At 47.9% G+C, this 17,203-nt stretch overlaps 1 protein-coding gene across 4 annotated transcripts in view; it reads left to right on the forward strand.

Moving 5' to 3' along the window:
- Positions 1-11,674: 11,674 nt before the first annotated feature.
- The window catches only part of Dnajc6 (DnaJ heat shock protein family (Hsp40) member C6), a 164,790-nt gene continuing 159,261 nt past the window's right edge, over positions 11,675-17,203 (forward strand). The window contains exon 1 of one of the 4 annotated variants that reach the window (XM_015990955.3): positions 11,675-12,080. Coding sequence is in view for 1 of the 4 variants with exons in the window: in XM_015990954.3 (XP_015846440.2) it covers positions 11,966-12,080 (115 nt within the window). In the remaining 3 variants the exon portion in view is untranslated. The remainder of the gene's footprint in view (positions 12,081-17,203) is intronic. The other 3 variants (XM_015990954.3, XM_076564574.1, XM_076564575.1) reach the window with 3 other exon arrangements.

Here is a 17,203-nt window from a genome sequence, read left to right on the forward strand (position 1 = left end):
TTTCTGACAGTATCACTGTGTAACCACAGCTGACCTGGGGCCCTAGAACTCCTCAGAGCTCCTCCTGCCTCTGTCTCTAGAATGCTGGAATTAAAGACGCCACCACCACCCCGGCAGTTTATACCTTTTCAACCTAAAATATTTTTTCTCAAAATTAATGTTTAGGTTTTTTTTTGGGGGGGGTGGTTTAAATTTACAGAAAATTTAAAAAAATCATTGCCAGAGCTATTTACCTAGAACCAGTAACTAAAATTTCCCCTGTATTTGTTTGCTTCAATTTTTTGGCTAAAACTATTTTACTGTGTGTGTGTGTGTGTGTGTGTGTGTGTGTGTGTGTGTGTGTGTGTGTATGTGTGTGTGGTGTGGTGTGGCTGTTCATATGCCACAGTACATATGTGGAGGTTGGAAGACAGCTTTCAGAAGTCAATTCTCCTATTGTGGATTTCAGGGATTGAATTCAGATATATCAGGTTTATACAGCAAATGATTTTACATTGATCTTGTTAGTCATTAGCCCAAACTTTTGAAATGTGCAGACACCATGAAACTTCATCTAGGTTCATAGCTGTGATCAGACTCCTGAGACTCAGCCCTTCTTCCCAGCATCCTCTGTGTCTTGCTATCCTGCCTATACCTCCTACATACCTGCCCGTCAGCTCTTTTATTAAACCAATCAGAAGGCACCTTGGCAAAGACACATCTTCACAGTGCACAAAACAATTATTCCATAACAACCAAGTGCAGTCTTTTCACCTTCTAGTGTCTTCTTCAGTTCCTTCAGAGGTTCTTAACCTCATTAAGTACCTTGTTTTTCTATATTCAACATAGTTTATGTTATTGCACAACATCACCCCCGCAGGTACAGTCTCAAGGAACTCCACAACATCACCCCTGCATGCTGGGGATGCTGTGAATGTGTTGCTCTGATTGATTGATAAAACAAACAAACAAACAAACAAACAAAAAACGCTGATTGGCCAGTAGCCAGAAAGGAACTATAGGATAGGTGGGACAAGCAGAGATGAGAATTCTGGGAAGTAGAAGGCTGAGAGAGAGACCCTAGCCTGCCATCCAGGGAGCAGCATGTAAGGCAACAGGTAAAGCCACAGAACACGTGATTACATATAGATGAACAGAAATGGGTTAATTTAAGATGTAAGAGATAGTCAATAGTTAGCCTGAGCTAATGGCCGAGCAATTTTAATCAATATGAGCTTCTGAGTGATTATTTTATAAATGGGCTGCAGAACTGTGGAGGCCTGAGCAGGACCAGGAAAACTTTAGCTACACCTGCAGGTACAGTCTCAAGGAACTCCACAATATCAGCCCTGCAGGTACAGTCTCATAGAATTCCCACAACATCAGTCTCAAAAAACTTGGAGCTTCCTTTACCCTAGTTCCAAAGAGCTGGAAGCTAGTATCAATCCCTCTGAGATTTTTGTTTGGTTGAGATAGCATCTTATTAAGTAACTCAGACTGTCCTGGAACTCACAAGTCTCCTGCCTCCAGCTCCTGAGGGCTGGAATTACCTCTTAATTCTCAAGGACCATCATTTCAATGTTAAGGACATCTGTCAGCATGGGCCAAGGTGCTTACCGTCTTGCCTGATTCTTGGTGGCCAGTTTGCACAGCTGTCCCTGTCCTGTCAAGTCCCTGCTCTTTCTACCCCTTCTCCACACTGCCCGGGGCACAGGACTCATTGCCCACTTCTCCCTACAGAGCAGTCCCCTTTGGGAAACTGTCTGAAAGGAACTTTTCATGATTCACCTCAGGCACAGGCCACTGGGACCTCCCTCTTCAACCCTCCACCTCCCTAACCCCTCTTTCCATGTAGCTCTACAGTTGTGTCTCTGTCCTCCTCCTCCATCCTCTCCTTTCAGCTCTCTCCCTCTTTAACAACCCATGGTTGATAAGAAGAAATGGACGCCCTTGCTTAGGAAATCAGCAAACATGACATGCTAACTATAATTCAGAAGAGTTTGTCCCCATGGCACCATCGGATCATCTTACTTGGGTTTTGTGGTCTGTCGGGAGATGTTGACATGCAGCTACAGCCAGTCTTCCCATGAAAAGAGTCGCCTACCGTTACGTTGGCAGCAGTCCCTGCCAATGTCAGCTATCTATTTCTCTCTCAGTATCAGCTGTCCGTGTGAATAGAAAGACTGAACAGCTGGAATAAACATCTGGAGTGTCTCCAGTGCTGGGTCCGGCAAAGGCATTTCTTGCTCATGCTGCTCTTTTATGTGATTTGTATCATGCTGGTGGTCGAACCCTTTCCTAGGGGAAGCCTAGACAAAAGCCTCCCCTTCCTTATAGAGCACCAATGGCAAACCAAAGCAAGATTCCATCAAAGTCCAATTGGGAGAGCCAGTGATTGGGCTTACAGAGCATGAGTGAGTGGATGACCCCCGAAGCAGCTGCCCCACCCAGAAATCCATCCCAGCGTGGGTGACGACTTCCCCATAGCTCCATAGATGAAGTCCCCCTTTGGTTTGGTTTGCTCACACTAGGCTTGAGGCCAAGAGGACCTGTGCAACTAGGGTAGAATTGCATACAGTGGGCTGGGAGGTCCAGAGAGGGAGCTTCTGGAATCTCTGGTTAGGATTCCATGACCTTCCCCTCCCCCACCATCTATGAATGAGCTGTAGTAGTCAACAGGCCCCATGTTGTGGGTCTCTTGCATGTTTTCCGAGCTGCTCTGATAAAAATGATAGCTGCCATGCTGGAAAAGAGCATTCCACAACATGTGCAGGGAGCTTGGCTCCCACTGTCTCAGGCCTCAGTTTGATGCTGGATTTTCTGCCTCCATCCAGTTGAGTTGGACAGAAGAAAAGCAGGGTAAGTTGCATGAGAGCTTTCCGGGCCAGGCCTCTATTGGTGTGCATATTTTCCTGTAGTCAGAAGGTTTCTCCGGTCCTGCCCAGGTCCCACGGTCCTACCTGGCCCTCCGGTCCCATCTGGCCCCCATGGTCCCATGGCTGCTTATTAAATAATCATCCACAGGCTTAATATTAATTACCAACTGCATGGCCTAAGGCAGGCTTCTTGCTAGCTAGCTCTTATAACTTAACCCATTTTTATTAATCTATAAGTTGCCACATGGCCATGGCTTACCAGTACTTTTACAACTTGCTTCTCCTGGTGGCGGTTGGTGTCTCCTTCCTCTCCTTTCTCTTCCCACTATCTCTCTTGGATTTTCCCACCTGGCTCCATCCTGCCCTGCCATAGGCCAATGCAGCTTTATTTATCAACCAATCAGAGTAACACATGTTCACAGCATACAGAAAGACATCCTGCAGACTTGGTCTTGAAGCTGTGATCACTTGCAAGGTAGGACTCTCCTTATGAAAAGTAGACCAGAAAAATTCAATGCTTTTCTTGTTGTTATTGTTGTTTTGAGACAGGGTTTCTCTGTGTAGCCTTGTGTGGTAGTTTGAATGTAATTGACCCCCATAATCTCATAGGGAGTGGCACTATTAGGAGGTGTGGCTTTGTTGGAGTGGGTATGACCTTGTTGGAGGAAGTGTGTCACTGTGGGGGCAGGCTTTGAGGTTTCCTATGATCAGAATACTGCCTAATGTCTCAGTCAACTTTCTGCTGCCTGTAAGATGTAGGACTTTCAGCTTGTACTCCAGCACCACATCTGCCTGCATTCCACCATGCTTCCCATCATGATGATAATGGACTGAACCTCTGAAACTGTAACTGAGCCAGGCCCAGTTAAATGTTTTCTTTATAAGAGTTGCTGTGGTCATGGTGTTTCTTCATAGCAATAGGAATCCTAAATAAGAGACCTTGGCTGTCCTTGAACGTGCTCTGTAGGCCAGGAACTCAGAGGTTCACCTGTCTCTGCTTCCTGAGTGCTGAGATTAAAGGTGTACAAGTGCTCTTGTACACTGTAAAGATTTGTCACTCCAATTGGTTTAATAAGACACTGATTGGCCAGTAGCCAGGCAGGAAGTGTAGGTGGGGTGACCAGACTAGGAGAATTCTAGAAAGAGGAAGGGTGGAGTCAAGAGTCACTAGCCAGATGCCAAAGAAGCAAGATGAGAATGTCATTTTGAGAAAAGGTACCAAGCTATATGGGTAAACATAGATAAGAATTATGGGTCAAGTGTAAGAGCTAGTTAGTAATAAGCCTGAGTTACTGACTGAGCATTTATAAGTAATATTAAGCAATTATTTGGGAAGTGGCTGCTGGGTATTTGGGAACAGGCAGATGAGAGAGAAACTTCTGCCTACAGCCATGTGCTACCACCACATGGCCTAAAATTCAGTGGTTCGTATAAGGACATCAACATGGCAGGTAAGTTGTAATCCATCCAGGTCTTTGATGTCAAGCCCGATGCTCTTTCCCTAGGCTTAGCTGGAGCACAGTAAGTGCTCATAAGTGGTCTTTAGGTTGTTTCTGATAATTTTAAGTTGAGACCACATTTAGCCCTGGAGAGATGGTCCTCTTCCTGTGCATGTTTCCTGTTTAGTGGGCATTTTCCATTAAAGTAGGGAGTGCAGTCTGCATACTGCAGCTGATCACTGGTAAGAATCTGGGCAAGGTGACTGGGGGGAATCATGGGGTAGGTAGCCTTTAGAGACAACCTTGAACAATTCTGCACACCTCGTAGGTGCGTGTGTTCTTCTCACCCAGAAGTGGAGCATGTGGCTCCTCTCTAGAACAGCTGAAGAAAACAGTTTGCTGGGTACTTTTGAGCTAAGGCTTGAAGGGAGGTGGGCATCTCTGCCTTCCTCCGTTTTGAAACCCAGCCACTGCTAGTGAGGAAGGCAATGCAGCCAAGCACAGAAAACCCAAGGATTTTGGCAGTGCTTCTAGCGACGGCCAGCACCATCTTTTCAGCATTGGGAGCCAGACACCCTGGAGTGGGGACTGTGAGTCTTGAGTCCTGTGCAGCTCTAGTTATGGAGAACTGCTTCTGTGAGTAGTGCCCCGCCCACAAAATCCTCGGCCACTGAACCACTGTTGCTGTTTCCATCTCCTGGGCGATGGCGGTTTACTGTGCAGCCATAGAGTTTCTTAGAAGCCCTGAAACATTTCACCTGAGCAGGGTCCTGTCTTTGCACACCTGCTGCCATTATTTCAGTTGTCCCAGGTGGGGAGCTTTACACAGGTGTCCCTCTCTGTCTTAGTTACTTCTCCATTGCTGTGAAGAGACACCATGACCAAGGCAACTTATAAAAGAAACATTTAGTTGGGGAGTCAGGACTCCGGAAGGTTAGAGTCCATGGCCATCATGGCAAGAGCTATGACGGTAGGCAGGAATAGTGTTAGAGCAGCTGCCAAGAGCTTACAGGTTGAGACAACAACCATGAGCCAGAGATGTAGAGAAAAAGCTAACTGGGAATGGTGTGAGTCTTGGGAAACCTCAAAGACCACCCCAGTGACACACCTCTTCCAATAAGGCCACACCTCCTAATCCTTCCCAAACAGTTCTGCCAACTGGGAAGGAGGGGATGGATGGGTGGGGTGACCAAGCATCGAATGCAGTGAAATGACTACAAGGGCTTCTCACCACTTTCACTTCACGGATGAGGAAACAGAGGTTGAGCAGTTAGGCAAGGATGGCTAGGGTTGTCCTGTTCCCAAAAGGCAAAGTCAGAGTTCTCACAGCTCTGCCCATTCTTTCTGTTATCGTCCCTCTGGACATCTTACACCTGCCTGCTACACACACACACACACACACACACACACACACACACACACACACACACGAACACACACACACATGAACACACACACACACATGAACACACACACACATACATACATACATACATACATGCATGCACACACACATGCATGGATATACACATTCCTTAAATCTCATTGAAACTTTAGTATTTCTTACTTCTGATACTAGCTCTGTAAACAGAAAGACATGAATGGAATTCAGGTTTTTTTTTCTCTTTCTCCTTGCACAGTGAGCTAAATATCCAATTAAGTGGGTTTATTTGGTTTTCATTTTTTGTATTTGAATTCTTAAACTACATTTATTTGTTCGTTTGTGTGTATGTCTTGTGTAGTGTATATGTGTGATGTGTGTGGTATTTGTGGTATATTGTTGTGTGTGTATGTGTGGTGTGAGTGTGGTATGTGTGGTGTATGTGTGGTATTTTTGTGTGTTGGTGGTGTATGTGTATGTGTATGTGGTGTGTGTGTGGTATGTAGTGTGGTGTGTATATATGTATGTGTAGTATATATAATGTGTGTGTGTGGTGTGTGTGTGTATGGTGTGGTGTGTGGTGTGTATAAGTGTGTGTGGTATGTGTAGTATGTGTGTGGTGGGTGTGAAAATATGTGTGTGGTATGTGGAGTGTGTGTGTGGTATGTGGTATGGTGTGTATGGTGTGTATATATGTGTGAGCATGTATGTGTGTGGTGTGTGTGTATGTGCGTGTTTGGTGTGTATGTGTATATGTGGTGTGGTGTGTGTGTGTGGTGTGTGTATGCATATGCAGTGTGCATGTGTATATGTGGTGTGTGTGTGTGTGTGTGTGTGTGCATGTGCGGTGTATATGTGTATATGTGGTGTGGTGTGTGTGTGTGGTGTGTGTATACATGTGTGTGGTGTGTATATGTATGTGGTGTATGTGGTGTGTATGTGTATATGTATGTGGTGTGGTGTGGTGTGTGGTGTGTGTATACATGTGTGTGGTGTGTATATGTATGTGGTGTATGTGGTGTGTATGTGTATATGTATGTGGTGTGGTGTGGTGTGTGGTGTGTATGTGTATATGTATGTGGTGGTGTGTGTGGTGTGTGTATGCATGTGTGTGGTGTGTGTGTGTGGTGTGTATGTGTATATGTGTGTGGTGGTGTGTGTATGCATGTGTGTGGTATGTATGTGTATATGTATGTGGTAGTGTGTGTATGGTGTGTATGTGTATATGTATTTGGTGTGTCTGTGTGGTGTGTATGTGTATATGTATGTGGTGGTGTGTGTGGTGTGTGTATGCATGTGTGTGGTGTGTGTGTGTGGTGTGTATGTGTATATGTGTGTGGTGGTGTGTGTATGCATGTGTGTGGTATGTATGTGTATATGTATGTGGTAGTGTGTGTATGGTGTGTATGTGTATATGTATTTGGTGTGTCTGTGTGGTGTGTATGTGTATATGTATGTGGTGTGGTGTGTATGTGTATATGTATGTGGTGTGTGTATGTGTGTGTGGTGTGTGTATGCGTGTGAGGTGTGTATGTGTATATGTATGTGGTGTGGTGTGTGTGGTGTGTATGTGTATATGTATGTGGTGTGGTGTGTGTGGTGTGTATGTGTATATGTATGTGGTGTGGTGTGTGTGGTGTGTATGTGTATATGTATGTGGTGTGTGTATGTGTATATGTGGTGTGGTGTGTGTGTGTGGTGTGTGTATGCGTGTGAGGTGTGTATGTGTATATGTATGTGGTGTGGTGTGTGTGGTGTGTATGTGTATATGTATGTGGTGGTGTGTGTGTGGTGTGTGTATGCATGTGTGTGGTGTGTATGTGTATATGTATGTGGTGTGTGTGTGGTGTGTGTGTGTGTGTGTGTGTGTGTGTGTGTGTGTGTGTGTAGCAGGTCAGAGGACAGTCTGAAGGAGCCAGTTCTTTTTCCACCGTGTGAGTCCTGACAGAATGCAGGTCATGGTGTTTGGCAGCAGGTACCTTTCCCTGACAAACCATCTCACTGGCCCACATTTTTCTTTCTTTCTTTGTCTTACTGTATTTTCAGTCCACATTTTTGACCTTTGAAAAGAAATTCTTGTCCCTAAGCTCCTGAATGTGCCTCGGGGCGCTTGGATTTTCACTCAGACTGAGTTCTCTTCTCATGGGCTTCCAGGGTTTGCTGAAGAGAACCTCCCCACCCCTCCCCCATCTATCTGTGGCTCGCTTTAACTGTGGGAACCAGAAGCTTCTGACTTTGTTCCAGCTCTGAGCTGGAAGAGTATCATGAAATCACATGATATTTGAAAGAAAAGGGGGGAAAAAAGGTCCCTCTGGTCTTTTCCAGACCAATAAAATCTTTCTGCATGCATGCTGTCTGTCTCTGTCTGAGGCAGGGCTTGAACTTGTAATCCTTGTCCCTCTGCCTGCCGAGTGTGGAGCTATAGGTCCGTCCATACCACCACACCCGACTTAACCAGTCAAATCTAAGTGGCCAGCAGCTCGGTCCCTCCGGGTGCAGATCAGACCCTGTGGAGATAGACAGTGGTCGCCAAGGGGAGTCTTGCCAGGCCCACTGGGCTGGGATGGCATTTCAGAACTAGTTGGTAAGACTCGGCACATCTAGGGATATATATATAGTGGGGTAGCCAGGAAGGGGCCGTCTGGGCCACCTGGTTACTCTCCTTTCTTTAGAGAGGATGGCTGTAGTGGGACAGTTAAAGCAGAGGAAGGGACATAACCATATGTCACCGATGGCCTGGCTGACAAAAATGAGTTACTACATCTTCTCACTCCAAGACTCTTGATGCCCTGGGTTAAGAAGTCACAGGACCAGGGAAACCTTGTCTAGAGAATTAGATTACATGTGACCACTATTCCTGAGGAGGGCTGTTAAACAGGTGGTTTGTTTAAAGGGCCAGTGTCTTCAGTTTGGAGGCCATGGAACCTCAAAGTTGGTATGAAAGGAATCTAAATAGATTTCTCTCTGTCTCTGTCTCCAGAGACAGAGAGAGAGAGACACAGAGAGACAGAGAGAGAGAGAGAGATCCACCTGCTTCCCATTCTCTCCTACTTATCTTTCATTTTGGCTCTATATCCTCATTTTCTGCATTGCAAATTAATCAGAGAGGGCTGCCCTATAATTGTTTATAAAGGGTTAATTATCTAGACCACCGAGGGCCTCTTTGACCTCAGAGAGGTTAGATCTTTGCCCTTGTAAGTTCTCAGAGGCCTCAGGCCTCTACCTTAGATGGTTACTGGCTCTCTCAAGGGAGCAAGGGTGATGAGTAAGCCAAGCATAGCCATGGAAACATGAGCCCAATGGCTCAGCCACATTTTTTTTTTTTTTTTCCGAGACAGGGTTTCTCTGCGTAGCTTTGCACCTTTCCTGGAGCTCACTTGGTAGCCCAGGCTGGCCTCGAACTCACAGAGATCCGCCTGGCTCTGCCTCCCGAGTGCTGGGATTAAAGGCGTGCGCCGCCGCCGCCGCCGCCGCCGCCGCCGCCGCCGCCGCCGCCGCCGCCGCCGCCGCCGCCGCCGCCGCCGCCACCACCACCACCACCCGGCTCAACCACATTTTATATACTGGATTGAACTACCTGAAATTCAGATACGCCTCTAATCGAAGCACTGAGGAGGCAGAGGCACGAGGATCTCTGCGAGTTCGAGGCCAGCCTGGTCTACATAGCAAGTTCCAGGATAACCACGACTAACTACATAGAGAAATCTTGTCTTAAGAAAAATGTCTTTTTAATTGATCTGTGTGTGTGACATAGTGTGTACACGGAAGTCAGAAGACACCCTTTGGGAGTCGGTTTCTCCTTCTACCTTGTCGAGGCAGGGCTTTTCTTGTTGCTGCCTCTCTTTGCACTGTAGGCTGGCTGGGCCGTGGACTTCTGGCTGATCCTTCTGTTTCTACCTTTCCTCTCGCAGTAGGAGTGTTGGGTTACAGATCTGAGCCACGGCAACACCCAGCTTTTTGTTGGTTCTGGAGATCAAATTTGGGTTGTCAAACTCGCGTGGCAAGTGTTTTCACCTGCTCAGCCTAGACATACATTTTAAAACACTTGCATTGATTTGTTCCTTCCTTCTTAGTACGGCTACTGCTGGTTTTATTTTTAATTTTATTTATTTATTTATTTAATTTTTTTAAAAATTTTTTTTTAATGGCTGGAGAGACAGCCGTGGGTGCTGGGAACCGAACTCTTATATTTTTGGTTGTGAGCCTAGCCTTTAACGGCTGAGCCATCTCTCCAGCCCTTATTTATTTATTTTTGAGACAGGGTTTCTCTGTGTAGTTTTGCACCTTTCCTGGAACTCACTTGGTAGCCCAGGCTGGCCTCGAACTCACAGAGATCCGCCTGGCTCTGCCTCCCAAGTGCTGGGATTAAAGGTGCCTGGCCTGCTACTGCTGTTTTGAGACAAGGTCTTCCTGTGTAGCCCAGGCTGGTCTTGTGCTGGTCATCCTCCTGCCTCAGCCTCTCCAGTACTAGGATTTATTGGCATGCACCACCGAGCCAAACACACTGAACTGCTTCTGAACTTTGGTCAGAAATCAGTTGGGGTTTTTTGGGAGGGTGTACCTCCTGGTGTCCTGATTCAGTTGCATTGAGCTACGTGTCTTGTCCCTTAGCAAACACCACACTATATTGTTTTGTTACACACTGAGAACATACCCAGGACCTCGAACATTTACAGTGCGCACATTCCCACTCTGAACACTGCACCATTTTGACATCTGGCCTGTAAGTAGGCTTCCTATTGGGTAGAGTGGTTTCTCCCACCTTGGTTTTTACATTTAAGGTGTCTTGGTCCTTTATTCCTGTGGGAGGCCAGCTGGGAGACTCCTCCCACATTTTACCCCAGAGTACTCTTGAGGAGTGAGGGATAAGAGATTTAGATAGAAGGATTGAGGGGACAGAAACAGAAACACAGGATAGCCTCGGGAGGGCCTGGATGCTTATCACCCATCTCTCTCTCTCTCTCTCTCTCTCTCTCTCTCTCTCTCTCTCTCTCTCTCTCTCTCTCTCTCTCTCTCTCTCTCTCTGACAGGGTTTCTCTGTGTAGCTTTGCACCTTTCCTGGAACTCACTTGGTAGCCCAGGCTGGCCTCGAACTCACAGAGATCCTCCTGCCTCTGCCTCCCGAGTGCTGGGATTAAAGGCATGCGCCACCACCACCTGGCCCTCCTGTCTCTTCTAAAGGGCTTTTTATAGGAATGCATAAGACCTCCCCCCAGTACAGCCAAGTGTAGACCCTTCCAATCACCTAGAAACCAGGCACATGTCCTCTAATGCAGCTCCTCCTGGTAAAGCAAACTCAGATCTCACTAGGAAACCTCTGTGGGCCTCCACATATTCTGAAATGCTTCAGTGTATATTTTCTAAAAACAAGGACTTGTAAAGGTAACTATGGGACAGTTACTGCTAACAGATTTATAATTGATAAACGGTTATCTATTTTACCACCCATATTTAATTAGTATCCTTTAGAGCCTTAAAAACAACAAAAACACGAAATGCCTCCCTCCTACAGTGCAGCCCAGGAGCAAAATTATGTTTAGTAGCTGTGACTCTTCCACCTCCTCGGATCGTGTACGTAGCCTTTTATGACATCAGCACCTCTGGAGATACAGGACCCCATCTTAGGACTATTGTCTTCATTTTGGGTTCATTTGGTGTTTCCTGACGTTAGGTTATGGTTGTGCTTTTTTTTTTTTTGTCTAGGGTACAAGACAGACAAACCTGGATTCCTGAGCACATCAAGGTCGGAGGCATGCAGTTTTCATCTGCCGCCACTGGCGATTTAATTTTGATCACCTGGTGAAACCCTTGTCTGATATTCATGACTGCAAAAAATGGCAGTTTTATAATTTGGCGGGCACATAAAGAGATGCATGTTTAATTTCTAACACGTTCATTCAGTGAGGCAGAGTCAGCGCCCAGGACTTGGAAACCGTCCCTTTAGCGCGCTACGAACTCTGGGCAGAAGACTTAACCCCTGGGAGCTTCGATCTTAAGCTGGCTCTCTGTGATGTGAGATAGGATCGAGGCTCTCCCGGGGCTCCGGGCCGGCTACTGCAGGACGCGCACAGATTTTCTCTGCAGCAAGGAGCGCGTGTTCGTGGCCGCGCACACCTGTGCGTGGCCAGGGTCCCGCGGGGCCGGTCGCCACGCGCCGGCTGCATCGCCCCACCGCAAGCTCCTCCCCCGTGGCTGCGTCCACCCGGCAGTGGCCGGGCACCAGCAGACGCCAGGCGTCGGCGGCGGCTACCCTGGGCCCAAGCGGCGGCGGAAAAGGGGCGGGCGCACCTATGGGCGCGACCGAGGCCGGAGGCACTAAGAGCCCGAGGCTGCTGTCCGTGCTGCGGCGGTGGCGCGCGGGCCGGCGGCTGCGGAGGACGCGATCGGCTCTCCCGGCGGAGAAGGGTGAGTGTGTGCTCGGCGGGCACCGGGGCGGCGGAGGGCACCGGGGCGGCGGCGGGCACTGAGACGCCCTGCAGAGGCCAGGCCCGAGGTCCCCAGGCTCCCTCAGGGCACGGGCGGATCCCGGTGTGCTCATCCCCCACCCCGGCCCCCGCGTCCTGTCTGCGGGCTTGGCTCTGCACTGGGGGGAATCGTGGGTGACACGCCGCGGCAGAATCTCACGCAGGTTGGCTCCCCTCCTGGACCCCACACCTGGCCCAGCCCCTGCAGTGCGGTACCTTTGGGGGAGTTGATATGCTTCCCCAGGCTCCTCTCCGGGTTCTCCCCCATCTGCACCCAGCCCACCCGGGTTCCAACCTGTAGGCGCTCGCAGACTCCAGGTTACCCCAAAGCGCTGCCCCAAGGAACTGCTTTCCAGGCATAGGCCACCCTGTTCCCCATCAGGGCCTCTCCTCTGGGCTGCTCATCATCATTCCGTTCATTTTTTATCCAGCCCCTCTCCCCGCCAGGACCCGCAGGGAACAAGATAAGCAAAAACGCCCTGCACATGAGACCATTTCCAGAGAGGGAAGCAACATGACACTCCTAAAGCCACCCATCCCTGGGAACCGGGCTGGGAGTGGAAGACGCAGGTGTGCGGAGGAGGAGGAGGAGGCCCGAGGCAGAGCCACAAGGGAGCCCCAGACCTGTTGAGCTACTCCAGGAAGCAGACAGGAAAGCCGTCTGCCCGCAGGGAAAACAGCCGCATGGCTCCCAGGGGCTCATCAAGGGCAAAGCGAGAGTCGGAAGGCAAGGATTGAGGCCTGGGAGGAAGAGTCGACATTTTCTCTCCCTGAGAAGAGAGGTTTCTGAGTAGGAAACAACATGGTCCCTGGGCTCCTGGTTTCTCGGCCCGCAGTGGCCATGCCCTCATCCCGCAGCCTGGCTGCCTGCCACTCAAAGGCAGCAAGCTCTCGGGAAACCTTTCCTGCCACCTGTAACCTCTTCTCTAGGATTTCATGCCCTGCAGGGCGTTTGTGGCAGTCCGTCTGGTGGTACAGATCACACCTACCCCAGCTCTCTCTACCTTCCCCACCAGCTGAAGTGTGCGTTCGTTCGGGACTTGTGTGTGTGTGTCTGCCTCCTCCTTTTTGTCTGTCTCGTCATCTAAAGATCTTTCCTCTGTGAGGCTGACATGCCTTGATTTCTAAAATGGCCGACAGATCCAGACCTGAGCCGGATTCCAACCAAGCCCTATGGTGACATAGTCACCCTTACTTACCCCGTGGCTTTAAGGATCAAATAAATGATCGAATAGCAAGAGTTAACGGCTATAAGGTGCTGATGATGCAGAGCAGGGAGTATAAAAGTTGATGAAGATCAATAGTCTTGTAAATATTTATTTATTGCCATCGGCACAAGCTCTTCGTGGGTGGTAAACAGACCCTTGAGCCCGTCACCCCCACCTTGCTGGCTTCTAAACTTTGCTTTCCCACTTTAATTAATATGCGCATTAAACTTCCTCGTGGTTACCAAGATCTGCTGCTGACACCCAGTGGGGCTAAGGATGGTCAGGTTTTTTTCTCTAGGTTGTTGGGTCCGGGGATGGCAACAGGTAACTCCTTCAGAGACAACCACATGCATCATCTGGTTCTGGGTGGGAAGGAATGCACAGTTTTTATCATTTTACAGTTCTAGCCTCATCTTTAATTCCAGCACTTGGGAGGCAGGGTGGGGGTGGGGGAGGATATCTCTGTGAGTTCGAAGGCAGCCTGGTCTACAGTTTACATTCCAGGACACCCGGGGTTATATAGTGAGACGCTGTTTTGAGAAAAACAAAATAAATAAGTAAGTAAGTATACAGTTCTATACTGAATGTACAGCATCCTCTGCCTTCTGCTTCCTGGTTCCTATGTTATGGTCCATTCACAGCTTTTCAGGCTATACATTCCTCTTTTTGTTCCCTAGACATCCTGGGGATAAGACTATTAGGAAATGACTATTATGAAATGACTAAATGATACTTTGTGTGTGTGCAAGAGGTTTATTGGGGAGGAGGGAGGAGGGAGGAGGGAGAGAGAAAGAGCAGAAGGCTGTCTCAGAGTGGGCGGGGGCATGAGAGAGGCAGACAGACGGAGCAAGAGAGGAGCAAGAAGGGATTACATGATACTTAATAGGTTAGTTCAAACTAGATCTTGCTCAGACTTCCTGATGACGTTGCTATCACTTGAATACCTGGAACCATGTTCTCTGATGGCAGTAAGGTTATGATTTTAGCTGCTGCTAATTAGTGGTACAAAATTAGCACGATCTTGGCCAGGGCCCTTAACCCTCCTAAAACTCAGCCATTTGCTGGCCGGTGATGGCACATGCCTTTAATCCCAGCACTTAGGAGGCAGAGGCAGGCAGATCTCTGTGAGTTTGAGGCCAGCCTGGTCTACAGAGTGAGTTCCAGGAGAGGCTCCAAAGCTACACAGAGAAACCCTGTCTTGAAAAACCAAAACCAAAAACAACAACCACCAAAGAAGCCTCAGTCACTTATCATCTGCAGAATGGGGATGCTAATTCTAATGGCATCGTGTAGCTGTGCTGCTCACTGTTTGCCTAGTACATAGAGGCTCAGAAAAGGCTAGTTATTGTTTTTATGAATATTAGTACAGATCTTATACCTCAAATCTGGGTAGTTATGAGACTGAAAAGTTTAGTGAGTTGTGGAAAAAACCACAACTTGAGTCTCTTTGGGCAGCTGAATCTTCTGGGATGGCGAGGCCTTCTGTAGCAGCATTCTCCTGTCTCCCAGCCCTCCCCACAAGTCACAGGTGAGAAAGGAAGAATATAGCTTCTAGGGACTCCTGGCATCTTTTAGTGCATGCTCCTCTTCAGCGAACTGGAGTTTGGTTCCCAGAACCCATGACATGAGTATCTGAACTCCAGTTTCAGGGGATCCAGTAACAGCTTTTAGCCTCTGTGGACACCCATTTCCATCCCCACACATCCATTTAATACAAATACAATCTTAAAACATATGCACTTTGAGTGTTTATAACTGTAATTACAGTGTAAATACTTAGAGGGACGGTTACTGGACACAAGGTGATATGCTTTTTGTTGGTGGTGGTCTTAAAGGATCTTACCACATTGAACTCTGTGAAGATTTGTGCTAATTCGTGTCTACCAGAGATTCTTGATTCCTTTCTGTGTTGTGCTAGGCCTTTTTTGTTTAAAATTAGGTAAGTTTATTCTTTGACAATTTATATAGTGCATTTTGATACTGTTAGCTGTGTCAATGCCTGCCCACTTGGCTGTATATAAAACGATGCCCTGGGCCCTGTTACTGCTTTGTGTTTTTGGAGACAGGGTCTCAGGAGTCTCAGACTGGCTTTGAACTTCTGGTCCTCCTACCTCCACCTTCCAAATGCTGCTGATAGACATGCTCCCAGTCGGCATGCATGATCGTGACAACCATGACCACCATGGTCATTTGTCTTTTTTTTGAAAACTGGATTCCTTTGATAAATAGTGACTTTTCACAAATGTTGGCTACTCATATGAGCCTCTGAAAAGCTTGATGCTGACCTTTCCCACTCTTTTGTTTGGTAGTTTGTCTTTTCCCCCCTTCTCTTTATAGGAATTCTTTAAATATTCTGGGTTCTAATCAGTTACTTGATTTAGATTTAATGATGTAGCTTTTTTTTTTTTTTGTCTTCTTCCGGTTCTTGGATCAAATTCAAGGCTTCTCCATGAATGGGAATGTGATCAAGCTGTGTGGAGTAGAAATTAACCCATCCAGTGCATCCATCCTTTCCAGAGAATGACTTTTTTTTTTTTTTTTTTTTTTTTGGTTTTTTGAGACAGGGTTTCTCTGTGTAGCTTTGCGCCTTTCCTGGAGCTCACTTGGTAGCCCAGGCTGGCCTCGAACTCACAGAGATCCGCCTGCCTCTGCCTTCCGAGCGCTGGGATTAAAGGCGTGCGCCACCAACGCCCGGCCAGAGAATGACTTTTTAACCGTACCTCAAAGCTGTTAGCTGTAGAAAGGGACTGTCCAGAGGGTCAATGTGTTTCTGTTGCCGGGAGACGGCTCCAACCCTTGGGATTATGCTAATCAGCCCTGAGTTCCTCTCACAGGAGAGCACCTCATCCTGCTAGGTCCTGAAATACCCTAGCTAGTTCCTGGGAAGACACAGCTGGAACCAGCTAGGTCTGTCCCAGCGGAGACTGTTCTCCGGACCGGAAGAGAACAGAACACGTGCCAGTTCATTGCTAGCTTCTCTCCTCGGTCCTAACAGTGTGTCTTTCTCTCTTTTAAACACAGTAAATGGAGAGAATGGTTACTGGAATCAAATGAGATCACAAACATGAAAGGAGTCAGGGGCTGAGCAGATGGCTCAGTGAGGGAAGCGCTTGCTGAATAAACAGGAGGACCTCCCTTTAGATCCTGAGCACCCATGCAAAGGCTGTTGGTGACAGATTGTATCTGTCCCCCTCGCTGCTGAGCACACCTGCATGTACTTGTACACACACACACACACACACACACACACACACACACACACACACACACACTACAAGATAGCTAAGCCCTGGCAAGTAAGCAACACTCTGAGTGGCAGAACTTCATTGCCTGCCAGTCTCAGGCCCCATTCCTTCCCCCAATGCCTGGTATGCCTCTAGGTACTTAACTGTTGAGGGGGATTCTCCAAATCATCCTCTAGAAGTACAAATACTCCACACTGCTTTAGTGTCCCCAAATCAGAAACTCTGGGGACAGAGCCCAGAAATCTGTCCTTTACTAAGCCCCGAAGTAACCCCAACACAAGCTAACGTTTGTGAAGCTGACCTGTGAGATAGTTGCGGGCTTTTGTCAAGTGTGGGTCTCAGCCTCGGTCCTTCCCTTTGCCACTTTCGGCATGAGTGAGTTACCAGGTACTTCTTAGGGTCCCAGGCTCGCAGCAGTACAGGAAGAGGATTGGATGCTGCCCTTTTCTCCCAGAGCTGCCTTGAGATGTGAGTGACATGGAGCATCCTGGCCCGGCTGCTACTTGTCTGTGCGGCTTCTGCCAAGCCACCTTGCCTCTCACTCTCTATCATTTTTCTCGTCTAAGAATTGGGACTGTAACATGTATGTAGTGTTGTGTGCCAGCTAAAGA

Source organism: Peromyscus maniculatus, chromosome 2, assembly GCF_049852395.1.
Source record: "Peromyscus maniculatus bairdii isolate BWxNUB_F1_BW_parent chromosome 2, HU_Pman_BW_mat_3.1, whole genome shotgun sequence".
Lineage (NCBI taxonomy): Eukaryota > Metazoa > Chordata > Mammalia > Rodentia > Cricetidae > Peromyscus > Peromyscus maniculatus.